Below are 22900 nucleotides of genomic sequence, written 5' to 3' on the forward strand. Positions count from 1 at the left end.
AGTCCACCATGCAGTGTGTGTGTGTGTGTGTGTGTGTGTGTGTGTGTGTGTGTGTGTTTGTGGGGGGGCCTTAGTGATGGATGGCAAAGCCCGGCTGAGCATATTGCTCCTTTAATAAAAGCTGCAAAGCTGCCCTGCAATCCACATGCAGCTAAGGGTGTATTTTCTCTCTGCGGCTCAATCCGCCCTCCTCGCTCCACCATCATTTTTAAGAGTGAAAACTGGTTTAGATGTCAGAAAGAATGATGCCCCTCGTCAGACTGCGACTCACCTCTGAGCGCTTTCCACAGCTATATTCACACCAAGTGGCTCTCTGTTGGTGTGTGCTGTTTTCCTTTTTGCTCTTGTTTTTACCAAGGGCCCAGAATAAACAAGAAAGACAGAAGACATCATCAAACTTTTACCTGGTGACTTTAGGACCAAAATGACGTTTTCAGTCTTTATTTGGCTGTCTGTAGACACATTGCTACAGCAATGCCTTGGTGGTCATGAAACACGAAGATTGATAATCATTTAGAAATGCAGAAGCTGGACCCTGTATACATGGAGAGCTAATAGCTGGATTTGATTGTTAAAGGGGACTTATTATGCTTTCCCTTAGTCATATATACAGTATTTTTACTTATGTAAAATGTGAAAGTGATCCCAGTGAGCAGCTAAGGGGTGGCTATGGCTCAGAGGCAGAGCGGGTTGTCAACTAATCAAAAGGTTGTTAGTTGAACCCAAATTGCACCCCAAATTGCTCCCGATGCTGTGCATCCATCTGTTCGATGGACTTTGCCATCGCTGTGTGAATGTGTGTGAAAGGGTAAATGTGGCATGTAGTGTAAAAGCGCTTTGAGGGTCAGAAGACTAGAAAGGCACTATACAAGTACAGTTCCATTTACCATTTACCATTTATCTTTTCCAAAACTCAGATTTCAGACTGATCTGAATGCAGCGTTTCCAATGTTACATGATGAGTTCTTTGACTGCTCATCTGCTCCAGGCAAGGCCCAGCTGAGCATGCCACAGTCTGTTTAAATTAGTCTGCTCATGACTACTGTTCTGTTTTCCCTGTCTTGGTTTTGTGAAGTAAAGTTATTGTAGCCCATCTAGTTTTAACTTAGCAGCGCTGGGAATAATTTTCTGTATAAAAGAGGGTTAGCTAATGTTATCGAGCTGGGTCGCTAGCCGGGATTTGTGTTGTAGTGGCTGAATAAATCCACATTAAATTCACATAACATGGCTAAGAAACTGTTAAACCAAACTCATCATATCATCGAAAGTTAAACAGAAAATTTGTATTTGTATGACACATTTTTGCTCTGCTCTCTTTTCATCTTCCATTTTTCCTTCATCACAGTGCATGATGGTATATTGTGCTTGTACATTACTTTTCACAATATATTGTGGAATAAAAGAGGTGTCTGCTGCCAAAGAGGTGTCAATTCTTGCTATTAAGACAGAAGATGTGCTCTGTTGGCCCCACCCCCATGTGTGTTACATCAGTAGAAAGCCCAGGATGGAGTAGGCTTGCTGGAGGAGCTATAAGTCTTTTCTATGTTTTCAGCACCTGTGACATGTAAAAAAGGCGTGCGATGGGAGCCCTCTACAAATGTATTGATAAGTTTTAGTTATTTAAGATTATCAAATCTGTGATCGAACTTCCTGCCATTCACAGCTTAAATCGCTTTCCTACTGAAATTTCACCTTGATACAGGTAGTTACTATGGTAATGGCCGAAAAAACTCCTCAAATAGCAGACACAATAGACTGTTATGAGTCTGTGTTTAATTTGCCACTTACATGATGATTTTGTCACCTCTATAGTAGCAAATTGAGCTGACAAAATCATCAAAACGTTTATCTTTATGGATTACATTAGTACAGAACTGGCAAGAAGACCATCGACATATGATGTCTATTATCTTGTGATATGTGTTTACAGACACCTATGGACTTATTATGTGTTATTGTTAATGTGTCATATTTCTTAAAGGGAGTTTGGCTTAATATTTTCCATGGAAGTGCCAAACAAAATGAAAGTCTAATGTACAGCTACTTCAAGGGAAAGAGCAGCTTTAATGGTCATGATTGAAATAAAAAAATCTGTACATTCCTGCAGCCAGTTCTATTTGTTATAGTGTACCGCACCCCTGGACCGTACTCTGATTTTCTATCTGAATTCTCAGAGTTTTTATCAAGTTTAGTCCTTAAAACAGATAAAGTAATTATTGTAAGTGATTTTAATATTCATGTGGATGTTAACATTGACAGCCTTAGTAATGCATTTATCTTATTAATAGACTCAATTGGCTTCTGTCAGAGTGTAAATAAACCCACTCATTGTTTTAATCACACTCTTGACCTTGTTCTATCATATGGCATTGATATTGAACATTTACAAAATTCTTTTCTATCTGACCATTATTTAATAACTTTTGATTCCTATTACTAGATTATAAGCCATTAGTTAAAACTTCCTACAGCAGATGCCTATCTTACAGTAGCTAAATTTAAGGAGGAGATTCCATCAGTGTTTAATTCAATGACATGTCTGAAAATAATAAAGTCCTATAGGAACCTTAGCCCCTCCCAAATTGATAATCTTGTTAATAGTGCTGCAGGCTCACTACGATCAACATTAGATTCTATCGCTCCTATAAAAAGGAAAATATTAACACATAGGAGACTAGCACCGTGGTACAACCACCAAACCCGCCACTTAAAGCAAAAAGCGGAAATCTGAAAGGAAATGGCGCTCTTCCAAATTATTAGAATATCGCTCAATTTGGCAAGATAATCTTAAAACCTATAGCAAGACCCTCCGTAATGCCAGAGGAGCCTATTATTCAGCACTAATAGCAGAAAATAAGAACAACTGAAGGTTCAACTTCATTATTTCTACAGTGACTATTACTATAATCACTGCTCATTGTCCCCCATCATTGCTGTTGTTGTCGTCATCATCTTCTTCATGTTCATCATCATTATCACCATCAGTCACTACTGTTAGTGTAGTTGTTGCTACTGTTGTTGCTGTGCACCTTTGTCTTTGTCTCTGTTCTTCTGTCGTTACCTCTGTCTCTCTCTCTCTCTCTCTCTCTCTCTCTCTCTCTCTCTCTTTCTCTCTCACCCCAACTGGTCGAGGCAGACGGCCACCCACCTAGAGCCGGGGTCTGTCCTAGGTTTCTGCCTCTTAAAAGGAAGTTTTTTTTTTCCTTTTATAATGTTATAGCAGCTAATTAAGAGTCAATTATTTTTAGAGTCTTATTATGCATCTATAACATAAGAGAAACAGGAAGAAAATGGGGGTTATTGATTTTATTAATTCAGATTTTTAATACAACTTGCAAGTACTTGATTTTTTAGCCATTCAAAAAAGCAGTCCAGTGATTACTCTTGATAATACTGTGATGGTCTCTGGTCACCCTAAATATTCAGTCAGTAGACAGTGCAGTTAGCAGAGGACCGTTGGGTACACAGGAAGTCACTGGTGATCTCTTTATAACCTCTGGCTTCAGTTAGACCACTTCCTGTTTGAGAAATGACAGTAGAAACAGGTAAGAGGGGCACTGGCCACAGATGAAGACAAGAACTGGCAGAATTGTACAAGAATGAGCATTATACTGCATGTTTAAATGGTGGTAAATATTGTGTAAAGCCCTTTTTAGGCCTGGAATATGTGACACTGAAGGTTTCATTATGGTGTTAAAATAAAAGCCTTTTGTCATTCAGATATCAGTTAATTTTATGTAAATGTTCCTTAAGGCTTCATTTAGACATGACCGCACATTTATGGAAAGAGTGTTCACATGATGTTTGGCATCTGGTGTGCGAGAGGAAGAATGAATGAATTTTAAAACTTATTTTGAATGTGTATGAATAAGTTAGTTTCTGTTCGATGGGCTTTGCCATCGCTGAGTGAATGTGTTTGAAAGGGCAAATGTGGCGTGTAGTATAAAAGCGCTTTGAGTGGTCGGAAGACTGGAAAGGCACTATACAAGTACAGGTCCATTTACCTATTCCTTTTTAATGAGCAATGGCCAATGGGGTAACCCAACACTTGACTGACTGATGGTGTGGGAAGTCACAGAATTCCCCATTAGGGCTTGGACCGCTGTTGTGGTCCAGCCAATAAAGGGACTGGAGTACAATTATTTTTTCTGGAGCATTTAATTGTGCAAAGTTAGTTAGCATTTAAAAACCTGTTGACGGTTTCATCAACATGAGGATTACCTTCCATGAGGTTGTAGAGGTTGCAGTAGTTGGTGCCATGGTCTTTGATGGCATACCAGGTTTCAGAGATTGACATGGCCTGCAGACAGTTACAAATATATGTGTTAAATAAAAGACAAAGGCTGCACATAACCGGAAATTGACTTAAATATGGACAGACACCATGAAAGGGAAAACTTTACAATAAGAGGCTGAGACAGAGAGGAAATAGGGTGACAAAAGTAAAGAGAGGAAGAAAGGATATGAGGTGAAGGAAGAGATAGTGGTCCAGAGCAGACAGAGATTCTGACTGAGAGGAACCATTATATTAATTTGTTGATTTAGCTGGTTGGTTTTTCAGAATCTGTCAGATGATGAATTAGAGTAGAGTCAAAACCTACCGAAACGTGACAGCAAGTGAAGAAGTGATACGAAACCAGCCGGAAGTTAATGTCGTCCACATACCTCTCAAAGGGAGTTGTGTGTTTAGCTGCTATAAAGTGGACAGAGGCAGACTGCAGCTGCGGAGTGACATAAGTGTTAATTTATTTTGTTGTTTTATTGATGAAATTTAGAGTTACAAGGTACAGACATTATATTAACTTTTCTTTGGTTTTGGTGAAACTTTCAACCAAGAAGGCCACTTTATTCCTTCACCCGAAGCTATTGGACATTACAAAAATTTGAAAGCATTTAAATACAATTAAATAACTGCTGACCAAGGTAAAAACAGTAGTGGAAGGGAAGGGGGGGGGCAGAAATGCTAGGTGAATCAAAATAAATCTGATAGAAGTATGGGATAACAGGATTCAGCGACTTTTTTAACAGTGTGGACAGAGCTGCTGCTGCTGCTTTGGTGGACTAGTATGTGTGGTTGATTGAGAGTTGGGATGCCCACCAGCACACGCATGAAAACAATAATTACTATGCAAATAGTAGTAGTTTGGACTGTTCCTTAGAATCAAAACATTCTGACAGATTTGATGGACCATAGGACTTATTCTCAGGGTACTCCAATTCATTTAATTGTTAAACTTAGGATTTGTTACCAAATTGACCAGACTGACCAGTCCCAGTGTCTAGAAATTCTAATAATGAATGAAGTTACCACTGCTTTCGCATCTGTGCATAAAATTACACACACTGTGTCAGCCAAATTGACACAGTGAAACACACATATCATTCCCTCTGCTGTGTGATGACTACAGGTGTTTAATCAACTGTACAGAAGAGAGCCAACATTCTACAAGTTGTTGTGGGAAACTCATCAAACAGAACAGCTATAGAACCAAATTATGCTCATGTGGATGATACTATTGGCCAAACTCCTCAGTAATGTTAAAAATTGTAGTTTGATATGAATGCAGATACAATTTAATTCCAAAATGAGCCCCAAAAACTGCACTGTGCCACCAAATCAGCATAAATACAGCTGAGGCTGCACCTTTTCCCCCACCTTAGGCACCAATTCAATTCAATTCAATTTTATTTGTTTAGTGCCAAATCATGTAAAAAGTTTGAGAAACACTTGCCAAAATGAAAGATCAGTTAATACAAAGTTATTGCAATTATGTGGTGACCATAAAAATGGGGCAATGTGGATCAGAGTGGGTCGTCCCTAATCACAGGATTGGTGCTTCGATCTCAAGCTTGTTTCCAGTGGTCAGACCAGCACCTTGGATGTAGCTTGCTGCCACTGGAGTGTGTGTATATGTGTGAATGGTTGAATGCAAAATTGAAAGCACTTTGGATAAAAGTGCTATATATGCAGCCAAGTACCAGTCACCATTTAAAGGTCTGTATCAAATTTCATGCCAATGCAGTTGTGGAGATATATCAGTAACAAGCAAAAATGTTGGTTGCACTAAAGGAAAAGTCAGAGGATCACCAAAGCCATACGATAGGATATATATATAACCAATACATCCAATAGTAAGATATAAGATAAACCAGAAATGTCAACCTGCTGGTGGCAGTACAGGAAAAGTCAGGGGATCACCAAAATCATTTAAGGATTAATTCTCAAGGGAACATGATTTTTTGTGCAAAATTTCATGGAAATCCATACAGTTTTTGACTTATTTACATCTGGACTAAAGTTGTGGACCGATGTTGCCATCGGTAGACCCTTGCCACTAGCACATGGTACAACACACCTTGTACAAGCACTTCTGTCCTCCCATGGTGCAGCCAGCCATGGTTCTCCACTTCTTAATCTGTGAGACCAGGGATTCATAGACCACTTGACATGGTATCCCAAAGTACCTGCATGAGAAAAACAAGCAGTCACTGAATGTGCTCCAGGTCCATGTGAGTACACTGCCTGCTTTATAACAACTCCAGTGTTACATTGTAAATACCGGGGTGCCATCTAGTGGACTGTTCTTTGACTGTATAACAGTTTCCCATTTTTATTATGAAGCCCTTTGACTTTATATAACTTCTTATATTATAGCAATATTTTGTGCTGAATATAATTTAGCCATTTTATCTGTTTTTTCTGTACTTTATTGAGCTCAAAAAATAAAATAAAGGTCAGATTCAAATTAAAGAAAAGGTGGACCCTGGACCCCAGTTTAGAAGCCACTGATCTAAAAGGATCATGTCGAGATGGCCTGAGCCAATTAAAAACTGTATAATGAGGACTACTGTGTCAGTCCAGTCCATGTTCAGTGATTGCTGTAGCTCAGCTGAAGGAGAGGTTTCCATTCACAATAGAAATACCGTGTCATTGGCCCTCTCTATGATGAGACTGACAAGTTGAATTCATTACTGCTAATGAGATCATCATATCATAGCAACATATTCCCAAATGGGGAGTGCATGTTGTTTTGACAGGAAAGATCAGAAATATCAAACAATATCAGTTAATATAGAAGTATTGATTAATATTATTTTGTAAAATACAATGCCATGTAATGCAACAGTAAATTATAAAGTTAATCTTCTTAATCTTATTCTTCAACTATAGCGGAGTCTAGAACATTCTGTTTATGTTGACAAGGTGTCAGAGAGGAATTGATTTCACTCCAATATGATTCATGGTCTATTTATGACCTTAAGTGCCTTTTTCAAGCCACAACTTCCAGTTGCATGGAAAACATCAAAATCTAATTTAGCAGATCGCCATGATGTTTGCTCACACATCCTTGCCTCAAATGACCTCATGGCCTCTCCTGTAGTGCCACCCTCTGGACAAACTGGCTGGAGGAATAGTAGCTTATTTTGTCTCCACCCAATCACAATTGTCATCACAATTACAAAAGCCATGGAATAAATTATTAACCCATTACAGCACTTAAAGTAGTAGCTAAGCTAGGCACAAATCTATTGACATTTTCCAAATAATTTAAAGTATGAGTAAGTTATAAGTTATATAAGTTTTTATACTTTTTAACACCAGGGGTTACTTTTTTATTTTCCAAGAAAACACGTCTAGAACAATGGGTTACGAATTTCAGATATACTCACTTTTATGTGTGACTATTTATTTTTTTTTCTTGGTTGTTGTCATTGTTTCCCTGTATTGCCTTGTCAAGTCTCATATCCCTGCACAATATGATTTAAACGTCACGTCATATCCCGATTATTTTGACACATAAAAATGATTCACAATTAGTGTGGGAATGATTATTTAAAAAAAAAACTAAATTATAATGATGTGAATTTCTATATCTCTATATCAAACAAATATCGGTTTCTAACATCCGGAGAACAAGATTTGTCAGTCAGGGCATCTCTGCAGTACTACAGGACTTAATTATAAAGTTGTTTGTCACATATTTTACCTTCATAAAAAAACTTGTAAATAATTATGCAGCCCTATATGTCTTCATGTTATTCACATATACACCAACAAAAGAAAAAGAAATTAAATTAAAATAAAATGAAAATGAATGGTTTAAATGTAATACCAGTTGAACCAGATTGACACAGGTCTGACAATCACTTGGCTGTGAATTCTCTCAACATCAAGTAAAATGTTGAAAGTAAAAAGAGCACAGGCTAGGCATTATAAAAACATTGTAATGGTAAAAAAAATAAGACTGCATTGGCAAAGTGGAACAATGACCACATGCAAACCCTCACCAACACTGAATGATGCATAACAGAATATTTGCTGATGACCAAAACCTATGCATCATGCTTTCATCATCATAACATGCATGCAAATACTAAGAGAAAATTCATCCTTCAGTAAATGTAATAAATAGTTATCTGTAACAGATACTGTACACAGCTTTTGGTATAACTATGACCGTGCTAATCCCCAAGATTCCTAGATTAGAATAGAATAGAGTTGTTGTTATGTAAACCAAACACAACACATCATCAAAATATGTAAAATAAATAAAGCGTACCATTCGACTTTGCACTGGGCATGCAGCGGTCCAGCACAACAAAGCCCAGAGGTGCCAACTGCCAACAGTGCTGCAAGGAACCAGTGGACTGGATGCATTCTGCTACAAACTGCCTCAGTAAAGTTCAGTCTGGACTTAACTCTCACAATGACAACAGCTCCAGTGATTGAGGGAAAGAATCACAGGATCATCATGTGCTTTTCTGAAAAGGAAACAGCCTAAATGCAATTTACTTCTGACGAGGAGACAATAAAAGATTCAAAGACATTTGGTTTACAGAGACACCTAGAGGCAGTTTGTGATATAGTAGTGATAGCAGAAGACCACTCTCTGCCTGTGTTTGTCCCTCCACACATGATTTTGTTAATAGGTCCAATATGCACTTTGAATTGAAGAAATGTAGATTTTTTGTAAAAAAAAAAAAAAAAAAAAAAAAAAAGTTTTTTACTGTGTCAGGCTTAAATAGGAGTTTATCTTCCACAATATCAGCTTGGTGAGTGTGGCATGTAGTGTACAGCGCATTGACTGGTCGAAAGACTAGAAAGGCACTATGTAAGAACAGTCCATTTACCATTTTTACCATTTATGGGACAGTGTCATCTGCCTTCTTCCATAAAGCAAGGATTACCATGGTTAAAACTACTACATTGTTATGCTAGACGTAAAGTAAGTAAGTACTAATGACTTATTTCTCTCCTGAAGTTTTAATAAGACACAATATTCACCTGAACATATCTATGTAGCATATGCTATATAGTGATGTGAATTTTGCTATATTTATTATCAATGAATGCAAATTAGTAATACAGTGGAAAGCACACACTCTGTACATGGCAGGGGCAAAAAGGAAAAAAGGAAACCCGCTTCTGTGAGTAGGTATAGGGTTTGGAATATTTTTAAACTTCCCCTCCACTCAAAGATTATTTTGTCATCTTGTTCCTACAGTGTGATGTTTAATATTCACGAAGAATGATGTCCGTGCAGAGTTTGACACTAGAAGGATGTTTTCACATTGATCTGCTGAAAGTGGAAAGTTTCTCTGTGCTAACTGGGGCAGGGCCTACGAGCATCATTTGTGACATCACAAATAACACAAGTTAATCCTGGTCTAGTATGCAAAAATCAATCCAAAATTTGTTATCAAGGCCAATTTCTTTTCTTTACTCTCTTGAACATTATTACATGTTAAGCAAGGGTCTCACAATTACACCATACTTACATACTGTAGGCCATCTTTCAGAGGATTATTATATTATATATCTATTGTGTCTGTTTTCTTCCTTTTACTCTTCACTAGAGGATCTTTCTTTCACTTTCACCACTCGATTCTGTAAATAGCTATCATTACCCTAATGAGGTCTCCGCTCATCTTCTATAGGCCTTCTTAGTCACCTCATATTTTTCACCCTATCAGATATCCCTCCTCTCATTTAACCTTGTGGTCTTCTAAAATTTGACCCTGCTGAAGGCTACAATCAGTCATCCATTGTGGCTCAATCAGGCATACTCTTTGTTTCCCTGAATCATTCATCCCTGACAACAGTCCTCAGCATCTTTACTTCCAATCAGCCCGGTTGAGGATCTTTTTAATCTCAGAATTAGGATTGTCAAGTAGGTTTTCACATACATATTTGCCATGGTATATTGGTGTACAACAATAAACATAGTACAGGAAAAATATAAATAAATATGAAGCATATTTGAGTACAGAAGCAGGTGACCGGGACCAAGGGCGGAGAATTTTCTAAGAAGAAGTTTCTGGGTCTGTGAATTTGGTCCTGCATTCTTCCTAATGGAAAACAGGGAAGTTCTATTGATAGTAAAAATAGGCTGGTTGCATGTAAGGAAATATAAATTTACCTTATTTCTGACTTGATTTATTAGCTCAGTAAACAGTTTCCTAATAAGTTTATGGTCTCAATTTCTAATTTCAAGTCTTCTTCCATGCAGAAAGTGGTTAATTTGGGAAATTATTTAGAGAAAAATAGACAATAAAATACTTTGAGGCATGGCTAACTTGTGATGGACAAGTCATTCTCAGTGAGTTCATCCAGCGCAACACAACAAACTCAGATCAAACTGCAGTGCAAAACTATGCAGTGCTGATCAAATATGAATCAAGATTCTGTTATCGCGTTGCCTATTCCTCTCCTCAAATCTTTTACTGTACTGTGTACTGTTTATCTGTAAAATACACGTGACCTGACAGTTTGGTGGTTTGATCTCCGGCTCCTCTCACTGCATGTCGAAGTATCGTTGAGCAAGATACTGAACCCCAAATTGCTGCTAATGCTGTGTATGAGTGTGTATGGATGATTAGTTTCCATTCTGGTGAGCAGTTGGCACCTTGCATGGCAGCCACTACTATCAGTGTATGAATGTGTGTGAATAGGGTGAGTCTGGCATGTAGTGTACAGCGCATTGAGTGGTTGAAAGACTAGAAAGGTGCTATATAAGTACAATCCATTTACCATTTACAGGCCACCATTTTTTCCTGTTACGGACAAGTTCAAACAAGATAGAGTATGTATTCACGGTACATACAAAGGTATGCATGTGTGTGCATTTGTCACATTTCTAATCACTTCATTGTTTTATTTCATTGAGTACAAGATCAGTGCGTGTGTTTGTGTTTGTATGACAAAATATCTCACACACACACACACCTAAATACATATGTATATATATATATATATATATATATATATATATATATATACATAAATATTTACATAGTTTAGGGCAGCCTTGAGAAAAACATGAAAATGAGATGGATTAGGAATGGGGAAATGAACAATCCGGCTGTAAAGGTGGGCTAACAAACTTTAGCATAGAAGTGAGGATGGCTAGATATCTGTTGCTGAGTCAGTTGTAAATGATGGAGGTAAGAGAGAAGCAGAAGAGAGAATGTGTGAGGGAGCTGCTATTGTGAGTGTTCCTGCAGGATCACAGTGGCCTTGAGGGATGAAGAGCAGGGAGGAGGAGGGGGGAGGACGCCAGCAATCCTCCTGAACACGCCTGCTGAAAGCTCCACAGCACCTCCAGCCTCCAGCGGGACTAAAAGCACTGCCAGGGTTACAGCCACTCAGGGGGGAGAACAGCCTCTGGGTTCATTCCTCTCCTGGGAAATAGTGCTCTGCTCTCAGCTGTCATCCACTGACAGACAGCGAGCAGAAGAGCACACATCAAGAGCCACAATGACAGAACCGACGTCTAAAAAACAGGGATTTAAAAAGTGTCGGAGTGCCACATTCAGCATTGATGGCTTCAGCTTCACCATTGGTAAGAGAATCTTTGTTACAGTGTGTGTGTGTGTGTGTGTGTGTGTGTGTGTGTGAGAAAGACAGGTGTTGCTCGGTGCTATAGTGTGTAGAACAGACGTCTTCTTTACTTTAGATTTATTGTATCTTAGCTATAGTTGCTCCTAATATTAAATTCAATTTTCAATTAAATTTTATTTGTATAGGGCCAATTCATAACAGAAGTTATCTCAGGACACTTTTCAAATGGAGCAGGTCTAGACCAAACTCCTTATAACATTTACAGAGACCAAACAGTACCACCATAAGCAAGCACTTGGCGACAGGGGGCAGGGAAAAACTGCCTGTTAAGAGGCAGAAACCTAGGACAGACCCTTTGGCTCTAGGTGGGTGGTCGTCTGCCTCGACCAGTTGGGGTGAGAGAGAGAGAGAGAGAGAGAGAGAGAGAGAGAGAGAGAGAGACAGAGACACACAGACAGACAGACAGACAGTTGCACAGCAACAACAGTAGCAACAACTACACCAATAGTAGGGACTGATGATGATGAACATGAAGAAGACGATGACGACGACAATAGCAACGATGGGGGACAATGAGCAGTGACAAAAGTAATAATAGTAACTGTAGTAATAATAATATTAATAATAATAATAATAACAATAATATCAGTGATATTAGCAATGGCAGTCAAGCAGGACCATGGCAGGAGGCACCACCAGGATCCATGAGAACCTGCGAGACGAGAAAGCACAAGAACTCCGGGGAAGAAGTAAAGTTAGTAACATGCATTAATGGGACATGAATGAGTGCAAAAAGAGAGAGAGAGGAAGAGAGGAGCTCAGTGCAGAATGGTAAATCCCCGATAGTTTAGGCCTATAGCAGCATAACTAAGGGATGGTTCAGGACTCACCTGATCCAGCCCTAACTATATGCTATCAAAGAGGGCCTACTTTTAAATGTGGAGAGGGTGTCTGCCTCCCGAACCACAATTGGAAGCTGGTTCCACAGGAGAGGAGCTTGGTAACTGAAGGCTCTGGCTCCTGTTCTACTTTTTGAGACTATAAGAACCACAAGTAGCCCTGCATTCAGAGAACGCAGTGTTCTAGAGGGGTAATAGGGTACTATGAGCTCTTTAAGATATGAAGGGGCCTGACCATGAAGAGCTTTGTAGGTGAGGAGGAGAATTTTAACTTCTATTCTAAATTTTACAGGGAGCCAGTGCAGAGAAGCTAGTACAGGAGAGATGTGATCTCTTTTCCTAGTTCCTGTCAGTACTCGTGCTGCAGTGTTTGGAATTAATTGGAGCATCTTAATGGACTTATTGGGGCAGCCTGATAATAAAGAGTTGCAGTAATCCAGCCTAGAAGTAATAAATGCATGGATTAGTTTTTCTGCATCTGTCTGTGATAGGATGTGTCTAATTTTTGTAATATTACGTAAATGAAAGAAGGCAGTCCTGGAGGTTTGCTTTATGTGGGAATTAAATGACATGTCTTGATCAAAGATAACTCCAAGATTCCTGACAGTGGTGCTAGAGGCCAAGGTAATGCCATCTAGAGTAGCTATATCTTTAGACAGTAAGTCTCTAAGGTTTTTGGGGCCAAGTACAAGAATTTCTTTTTTTTCTGAGTTTAACATCAGAAAATTGCAGCTCATCCAGGATGTCCTTAAGACATGTTTGTAATTTAGATAATTGATTAATTTCATCAGCCTTGATCGATAGATATAACTGCGTATCATCTGCATAGCAATGAAAGTTAATGGAGTGATTCCTAATAATGTTGCCTAAAGGGAGCATATATAAAGTAAATAGTATTGGTCCAAGTACAGAACCTTGTGGAACTCCATGACTAACTGTAGTATTTATTGAAGATTCATCATTAACGTGTACAAACTGCGAACGATCTGATAAGTATGACTTAAACCAGCTTAGTGCGGTTCCTTTAATGCCAATTTGATGCTCAAGTCTCTGTAAAAGAATGTTATGGTCAATGGTGTCAAATGCAGCACTAAGATCTAATAATAACCAGAGCTGTCTCTGTGCTGTGATGAACTCTAAATCCTGACTGAAAATCCTCAAATAAACTATTGTTATGTAGAAAGTCACACAACTCTTTGGCGACTACTTTCTCCAGAATCTTAAGAGAGAAGGGGAGGTTAGAAATCGGTCTGTAGTTGGCTAAAACCCCTGGGTCAAGAGTGGGCTTTTTAAGAAGGGGTTTAATTACAGCTACTTTAAAGGACTGTGATATATCCTGATAATAAAGAAAGATTAATCATATTCAGTAAAGAAGTGTCAATTACAGGTACGACTTTTTAAGCAGCCTAGTTGGGATCGGGTCTAATAGACAGGTTGATGGCTTCGATGAAGAAATTATTGAAGTTAACTGATGAAGATTGATAGCAGAAAAACATTCTAAATATATATCTGAGTTTACATTAGTTAAAGTTCCTAAACTTGGAGAGCCAGTGATACCTGTTGAGGGCATTTGATGACTAATTTTCTCTCTAATAGTAATAATTTTATTATAAAAGAAGCTCATGAAGTCATTGCTACTTAAGTTTATGGGGATATGTGGCTCAATAGAGCTGTGACTCTCTGTCAGCCTGGCTACAGTGCTGAAGAGGAACCTAGGGTTATTCTTATTTTCTTCTATTAGTGCTGAGTAATAGGCTCCTCTGGCATTACGGAGGGCCTTTCTATAAGTTTTAAGATTATCATGCCAAATTGAGCGATATTCTGATAATTTGGAAGAGCGCCATTTCCTTTAACATTTCCTAGCTATTTGTTTTAACTGGCGGGTTTGGTGGTTATACCAAGGTGTCTCCTATGTTTTAATAATTTCCTTTTTATAGGAGCGATAGAGACTAATGTTGATCGTAGTGAGCCTGCAGCACTATCGACAAGATTATCAATTTCAGAGGGATTAAAGTTGTTATAGGACTCTGTTAAATTCAGACATGGCATTGAATTAAACACTGAAGGAATCTCCTCCTTAAATTTAGCTACAGCACTATCAGATAGACATCTGCTGTAGGAAGTTTTGCCTAATGGCTTATAATCTAATAATAGAAATTCAAAAGTTATTAAATAATAGTCAGATAGGAAAGGATTATGTGGGAAGACTATTAAATGTTCAATATCAATGCCATATGATAGAACAAGGTCAAGAGTGTGATTAAAACAATGAGTTGGTTTATTTACACTCTGACAGAAGCCAATTGAGTCTATTAATGATATAAATGCATTACTAAGGCTGTCATTGTTAACATCCACATGAATATTAAAATCACCTACAATAATTACTTTATCTGATTTGAGGACTAAACTTGATAAAAACTCTGAGAATTCAGATATAAAATCAGAGTACGGGCCAGGAACGCGGTACACTATAACAAATACAACTGGCTGCAGTGTTTTCCAGTTTGGGTGAGAAAGACTAAGAATACTAAATAATACATATTCCTGTAGCATTTTCCTTTGTTTCAAGAAAAAAATAACTGATTTAAAATATGTTCAAAACTTGCTGTGTACAGCTTTAACATACCAGTAACTAATATTTAATCTTCATTCAGTGAAGTGTCCTTATCCGGATTTATAACATCACCTAGTTAAAGGTATAATACTATTTCTGCATTTAAATGTCAAAAAACGCTAGACCTATGTTATACATTTGGCTGAGTTGTGGACCAAATGTTTCCAACAAACCCAGAGATATGTAATCCTATTCAAGGTAATATAGCATTTTCTACTTGCCTGTAGTTGCTAAAACGTCCAGGGGAACACAGGATACGTTACAGAGTGACGAAAGAAGTCAGCAAACGTGACTAAACTTGGCGTGAATAATACTTGTCTTGAGTATGATTTCTTTTTGGCCTTTTATTGCCAGTGACAGCTGAAGGTAGAAAGGAAAGGAGGGCAGAGAGAGGGGATGACACTCAGCAAAGAGCCGTAGGTCGGATTCAAACCCTGGGCCGCTGCAGCAAGGACTCAGCCTTGGTACATGGGACGCCAGCTCTACCAACTGAGCTAACCGTGCGCCCCAGAAGCAAAGGTGTTTTTTTTTTTTTTTAACAATAAACACTAACTATCTACCCACACTACTTCACAACATCATCAATCTACATCTTTTGTTATTGTTATGTGAGAGACTCCTATAGGCAGAAATTACATACTGTGCATTTGAATTTGATGTCATATGAATGTGACATCTAGTTGAATCAGTCAGGGGCCCATTAGGGGCAGCTTATTTTTGGGAAGTTGGCACCCCTGTCCACATACTTTACTGTATGTTTTGTCTGGGTCTGTTGAAATCTTAATGCTCATAGCATAGCATACAGTCATATTTTAGACAATTTTGTGCCAACAGTTGTGGTTTTTGGATGAGTTAAGTCTTAAAGGCAGTCAGTGTCTATTTAAGATAGACAGAGATAAAGTAGGTTGTCCACTAATCAGAGAGTTGGCAGTTTAAACCCCCGGCTCCTCTCGCTGCATGTCGAAGTGTCCTTGAGCAAGATACTGAATTACTTGTGTATGAATGCTTAGTTTCCGTTCTGATGAGCAGTTGGCACCTTGCATTGCAGCATGAGAGTATGGGTGAGTGTGGCATGGAGTGGTCAAAAGACGAGAAAGGCACTATATAGGTAAAGTCCATTTACCATGTTCATCACCAATAGTGAAGGCAGGCACTGGTATCCCATTATCAGACCACTTCTGTCTTGGTGGTGTTGACAGTCAGCCTCATCCTGCTGTACACTCTGACCACCACACACATTCACACGCTGACACACAGGCAGCAACCACGCATGGCGCTGGACTAGCCCATGAGCCTGCATTCAGTGTCTTGGGTAAGGAGACTTCGGGATTTAGACAGGAGGAGGTGCGGAAGTGGATGACTTAATCCACAGTCCTCTAGTTCTGGGAGCAGGCTGTACATTAGCTGACCTTTTTTGCTATTAGTAAAACACTGGAACCAGACTAAATAACTACATTTGTATGATGTACAGTCCCAACACCACAAACAAACAAACAGTAAGCCACAAGAGCCCTCTGTCATGTTGTCAGCAGAGCAACAGCATCGCCCTCTCTCTCTCTAACCCCAACTGGTCAAGGCAGACGGCCATCCACCTAGAGCCAGGGTCTGGTTTTATGAGGAGTACGATATACACCTACTCTATTTGAAAAATGAGATAACTTTGTTATGAATTGGCGCTATACAAATCTTAATTTTATTGAACTGAATTTTGATCTAATCACTGTGTGGGGAAAAAAACACATAATGAGAGTGTAAATGCAAAGGCCTGTGATCAATCTTTATCCAAAAAATATAAGTACTCAAATACAGATCTTATGTTATTAACAGGTGTAAATTTGGTCTATCTATTTCTCACCCCTAACCCCCTGGGCTAGTCTCATTCCCTCTCCATTTACCCTTCATCAGTGTTATTTGACCTATTGACATGAAAATGGCCACACACATTTGTAAATATAAAACAACATGACAAAATGGATCTTCATCATTACCATCCAAAATTACTCATATGAGCTTTTTTTGATCCAACACCCTATCACACATTTAAAACCAGAGCTAATGAATTGTATACTGTGACACAAATATAAATACAATATATAAGCAACCTGATGATAACAATATTGACTTCCTTTTTTTACTGAAAATATTATTGTGAATAGGGTAATTGTCTGTATTCATATTAGTGGAACAGAAGGCCATGTTCTTTCACAGTTCGTGTGTGTTTACTGACTGCTGTCTCTATGGGAACCAGAAGAGATGGGATATGACTGTGACATCATTTTGCAAATAAATGTGTGTGTTGTCAGTTGTTAGGATGCTGAGCTCAGGGAGTCATTATCACTAATGAAGTGCCCAACGTATTATCACAAAGCACTGAGGATACTGAATGAATGCGTTGGAGGCATTTTCAGAATCAGAATGAGAATCAGAATCAGAAATACTTTAATAATCCCAGGGGGAAATTACTTTCTTTTACATTTTAACATCTGATTTATATTACCAATGCAAATGTAAAATTAAAGAAATTCTAATTTGTTTCTTTACAGTTGCCAATGAGTCAGGAGAAAGCAAACGCCGTCCACTGGCCTGCTTTGCACGTGAGTGGAAATTTTGCTCACTTATTATAATGAGGTCTGTAAGGTGTGTGACCTAGATGTGATGTGGTGGTGGTAAAACATTTAAAAACTAAATCAAAGGATGTTTGTTTGCACGAAAATTGTACAGGCTCACGGTCCCAGAATGCACTATGCACTGCAGTCACAGCCAGTTCTGGCATCACTGAGCACAAAGGAATTCTAATCGACCCACGCAGCACCGAGGAGATCCTGGCTGATGATCTGCCAATCCCTGACGAACCTGACGTCATGGAGAAGACTGCTATCAGGTCACACATGCACACAGAAAATCCCAAAGAAACACAAAGAACAAACATAAACACAAACAACAAATGCTGCTACTTCAACGCAGTGACACTCCAGGTAAGGTCAGGAGGTCACCAATTATGAAGCATTATATGGATTCCAAAAATATTGACACCATATTTAAAAGTCCAATATGTAGGATCTCGTGGCATCTAGCAGTGTAATTGCAGATTGCAACTCTCTACCAAACGAAGGAGAAACTATGGTGGATGAAAATGTGAACAGCCTTATCTAGAGCCAGTGTTTGGTTATTCCCTTCTGGGTTACTATAGAAACATGGTGGTTCAACATGGCAGAGTTTGTAGATATAAAAGGCTCATTCTAAGGTAACAAAAAGCAAAAACAATAAAACAATTCCTTTTTTTAGGTGATTATACAGTAATGAAAACATACATATATTATATTCTATTTCTGCCAATAGATCCTCCTAAATTGTTGGACCTTTAATGTAAATATGTCTTAGCTGTGCGGATATTCTTGCTGTGTGTTAGATGGACAGATGGACTGACATGGCAATCCTTGGATTCAGACTGTTTGGGTCTCTAAGTAGTGGAATTCTGAAACAGCTCTGTATTTTTCTTTGAGGTGAAATGAACTGTGTGAGACACATCATTAGAATACTTGGCTTTGTTTCACTGCTTTGGCATCACCATTGCCAATTCACGCTGTCTGCACTGACACTAAGTGTCCCTCGGTGTGCACACACATTGTATTGCCAAGTTTGTTTTAATTAGTCCCAAATTATGTGTGGGAAGTGCTCTTGAGATATTCATTTTAGAAATTACTTTCTAGAGCAATTAGTTAAAATAAAGTTAACAACTCCACCTCAAAGTCAATATACTCCTGTTTCCAGTGTTTTCAGCAATATTTAGAATGAGATCTTTAAGGTCCTTATGTTGAAAGGTTGAAGCCATTATGTCAGGGTAAGGGACATTTGTAATGTTTGTAACAAGCTGTGTGTTTTCTTTTCTTCCCGAATTCTGATTCTACACACCAAATCAGGTTGCGATGTCTTGTAAAGCAGCTGGAGAGGGGAGAGGCATCTGTGGTGGACCTGAAGAAAAACCTCGAGTATGCCGCCTCAGTCCTTGAATCTCTATACACGGAGGAAGCAAGGCAAGGAGCTCAGTTCTGAATTTAGCATTACGTTTAAGTTAAGTACTATACATACCGTGTGATGCCTAAAGTTGACATTTGTTTTAAAATTTTCCTCTGGGTCCTGAGACTATGATTGGTCTGGTGGAACAAGTAGATTGTGTGTATGTAGCAATGTAAAGATTCTTCATTAAAAGAATTCACTAAAAATCCTGCATTCCAAATTTTACTTAAGTCAAAGTCACTACTTAAACTAGTATAAGTAATCACCATGCAGGTTGGCTTCTTTCTGAACAAAAAAGCTCCAGCGATCTGTTGAAGATCTGTGTGAAGTTCTCGCCTGCTTCAAATGCTCCACCATCATCCCGGGCCCCAAAAAACCTTCCATCACAGGACTAAATTCAATTCAATTCAATTTAATTTTATTTCTAAAGCGCCAAATCATAACAGAAGTTAGAGAGAGAGAGAGAGAGAGAGAGAGAGAGAGAGAGAGAGAGAGAGAAACAAATATATAGAGAGAGAGACAGACAGAGGGAGAGACAGAGACAATGGTGCACAGCAGCATAACTAAGGGATGGTTCAGGACTCACCTGAGCCAGCCCTAACAATGAGCTTCAATCAAAGAGGAACGTCTTCAGCCTACTCTTAAATGTGGAGAGGGTGTCTGCCTCCAGAACCAAAACTGGAAGCTGGTTCCACAAGAGAGTTTAAATGACTACAGGCCTGTCGCCCCTTACATCTGTCGTCATGAAGTCCTTTGAAAAACTGGTCTTGGCCCACCTGAAGGACATTACAGGCCCCTTGCTGGACCCCCTGCAGTGCTCTCCCCACTGCTCTACTCCCTCTACACAAATGACTGCACCTCAAAAGACTAGTCTGTCAAAATCCTGAAGATTTGCAAAAGACACAACAGTCATTGGCCTCATCTGAGATGGTGATGAGTCTGCATAGACGGGAGGGGAACAGCTCACCTCTGGTGTGGTCAGAACAACCTGGAGCTTAACACACTCAAAACTGTAGAGATGACGGTGGACTTTAGGAGGTGCCCCCCAATTCTGCCCCCTATCACCATACTCAATATCCCTGTGTCTGCTGTGGAAACCTTTTTTCCACAATCTCCCAACATAGTCCAACATAGACACCATCATTAAGAAGGCCCAGCAGAGGATACACTTGTTGTCTCTGTTCTCTGTTCATCCATCACTGTCTGGTTGGGATCAGACACCAAACAGGACAGGAACAGACTACAACGGACAGTAAGGACTGCAGAGAGGATCACTGGTGCCAACCTGCCCTCCATTCAGGACCTATACTTGTCCAGAATCAAGAAACGGACAGTTGTTGTGATTTTAACAACTTATTGCAATTTGGCATCCTGTTTTTTTTTATAATTGCTTAAGGATTTTGAAGACAGAAACCATCTACTTTCCTGATAGAGTTAAATCATCAGTTAACAGCTGAGGAGACAAACTGTGGTAAATAAACAGTGCAAGTACATAAGCAGTTCAACAGCGCTAAGTGAGATCATCATTATGTAAAGTTGCCTGCAGATATTGTACATATAGTTTTTGTTTTTTGAGAATGTGCCTCTCCCTGCAGGCGGCTGGTGGATCCAGAGGATGAACTGAGTGACATCCAGTCTGACTCAGTGCCGTCAGAAGTTCGTGATTGGCTGGCCTCCACTTTTACCCGGCAGAGGGGCCTGATGCTGCGTCGCAATGAAGACAAGCCACGCTTTCGCAGCATAGTCCATGCAGTGCAGGCTGGCATCTTTGTGGAGAGGTTTGGTTTACTTTAGTTTGGCTTTGTCAGGGCTTTTGTTGTTCAGTTGACTTCCTGTGGGATTACTGGCTCTTAGTAATTATTTGATCATGAAATTAATGCCATTTTCACATTAACTTATTATAGTAGGGAGGTTAAGCCCAAAAAATAGGCCTTTGACTTCAAGTCATGATGCAAAGGTCGCCTTTGGTATGGAAGTACCTTAGGGTCATACAAATAAATTTATCCTAAGACACAAGTGAGATCACACTTTGTATCAGAAATAAACACGTTTTTTCAAAAATGGCCGCCAATGCGCCGAAAATACTCTAGAGCCCATATCTTTGCTTCTGTTATCGCTATAATGACAAATTTGGTGTCAAAGTGTACATTTTTGGGATCAAGGAATCCAATAAAATTGGTTTCAAGTTTAAAAAACCAACAATTTTCCCCATACCATGACAATTGGGGGTAAATATGCACATTTCACATAAAAATTGTGTCATCAGAGTGACTTTACTTATCTATTCCTTCAAAAACTTTAATTTTGTATTTAAGCAGTACAGCTACTTCTGTACATTACATTTGTCCTAAGTAGCATGAGATTACGACCAGTCAGGAGTAGCCTATAGCAAATCAGTTCCTGCAACAACACATCCCATCTGCACCAGGGGCTGTGACAGCTGTGACAGCTGTTGAAGGACAGAGGTGACAGGTTAACACTTTGAGGTTCGTATGACTTTCTCATTAAACAGAAAAATGTTTTTAATGTTAGATAACTAATAACTAGCTAGCTAGTTATTAGTAAGCTTCATTATAACTAGGTCGCTAGTAACTAGTTAGCTTAATCATAACTAGCTAGCTAGTAACTAGTAAGCTTCATTATAACTAGGTCGCTAGTAACTAGTTAGCTTAATCATAACTAGCTAGCTAGTAACTAGTAAGCTTCATTATAACTAGGTCGCTAGTAACTAGTTAGCTTTATCATAACTAGCTAGCTAGTAACTAGTGAGCTTCATTATAACTAGGTCGCTAGTAACTAGTTAGCTTTATCATAACTAGCTAGCTAGTAACTAGTGAGCTTCATTATAACTAGCTAGTGCCTAGTTAGCCTCATTTTTATTGTAGCAAGCACATAGCCTACATGTTGCTAGCTAGTTAGTTAGCTTCATTATTTGATAGATTTTTACTTTTGCGAATGCTTGTTAATGCTCATATTATCTATCTCATGACGTTAAAGCAACTTCATTTCTTTTTTCAGATTAGCCATAATGGAATGCCGTGACTGGAGTTTATGCTTCCTATGTCAGTCCGCCCTACAGATTGAAAAAACATTAGATCCCTCTTCATCATTCAAACTGAGAAACAATCCTGAAAGATTGCAATCATGTTACAAAGAAGCTGTAGATAACATCCAAGAGCTGAAGGCATTAGGGGATCTGCCTGAGTTTATAGTGGACATTAGTGGTGGTAGTCAGGATGTAGTTCAGCTGATGATTCAAAATCCTATGGTGTGGCACAAAAAGCTGCAGAAATGCGATTGATAAACAAAAAAGTTGAGAGAGCAAGAAAAGAAAAAGCATGAAGAGTCTGTGAGCCCAGTAAAAACACGGCGCATGAGTGACAAGTCCACCACACTCCCTTTACCCAGATCCTCAACATCATCATGTGAACCATTCGATACACCGTGTCTCTTCTGTGGTGAAGTGGGCCAAAAAAAGGAACTGAGGAGGGCTGCCACCCTTGGCTTGGATAGAAAAGTAAAAGA

The 22900-nt window shown here is 39.0% G+C and overlaps 2 protein-coding genes across 4 annotated transcripts in view; one reads left to right on the forward strand and one right to left on the reverse strand.

The window, feature by feature from the left end:
* Positions 1 to 3291: 3291 nt before the first annotated feature.
* On the reverse strand, positions 3292 to 8710 carry LOC127369183 (uncharacterized). The gene is made up of 5 exons (XM_051410290.1): positions 8562 to 8710; positions 6357 to 6465; positions 4602 to 4721; positions 4222 to 4300; positions 3292 to 3518 (listed from the first exon to the last, which is right to left on the reverse strand). Exons 1-5 carry the CDS (start codon positions 8657 to 8659, stop codon positions 3427 to 3429), a joined length of 498 nt encoding a protein of 165 aa, XP_051266250.1. The 5' UTR covers positions 8660 to 8710; the 3' UTR covers positions 3292 to 3426.
* Positions 8711 to 11673: 2963 nt separating this feature from the next.
* Positions 11674 to 22900, forward strand: part of pde1ca (phosphodiesterase 1C, calmodulin-dependent a) — a 47373-nt gene continuing 36146 nt past the window's right edge. Inside the window, exons 1-6 of one of the 3 annotated variants that reach the window (XM_051410232.1) lie at positions 11674 to 11843; positions 15713 to 15877; positions 17902 to 17952; positions 18080 to 18239; positions 19279 to 19392; positions 20971 to 21153. In XM_051410232.1, coding sequence (XP_051266192.1) covers positions 11759 to 11843; positions 15713 to 15877; positions 17902 to 17952; positions 18080 to 18239; positions 19279 to 19392; positions 20971 to 21153 — 758 coding nt within the window. In that variant the 5' untranslated portion in view covers positions 11674 to 11758. The remainder of the gene's footprint in view (positions 11844 to 15712; positions 15878 to 17901; positions 17953 to 18079; positions 18240 to 19278; positions 19393 to 20970; positions 21154 to 22900) is intronic. The other 2 variants (XM_051410230.1, XM_051410231.1) reach the window with 2 other exon arrangements.

Source organism: Dicentrarchus labrax, unplaced genomic scaffold (genome assembly GCF_905237075.1).
Source record: "Dicentrarchus labrax unplaced genomic scaffold, dlabrax2021, whole genome shotgun sequence".
Classification (NCBI taxonomy): domain Eukaryota; kingdom Metazoa; phylum Chordata; class Actinopteri; family Moronidae; genus Dicentrarchus; species Dicentrarchus labrax.

Bases quoted from the DNA above. Each gene is read 5' to 3' on its own strand.
- LOC127369183 (XM_051410290.1), bottom strand. From the start codon at position 8,659: ATGCATCCAGTCCACTGGTTCCTTGCAGCACTGTTGGCAGTTGGCACC. The intron at 4,722-6,356 runs GTGTGTTGTACC...GTCACTCCGCAG, and splicing joins GACAGAAGTGCTTGTACAAG to CTGCAGTCTGCCTCTGTCCA. The intron at 3,519-4,221 runs GTAATCCTCATG...TTTCTCAAACAG, and splicing joins CCTCTACAACCTCATGGAAG to GAAGTGGTCTAACTGAAGCC.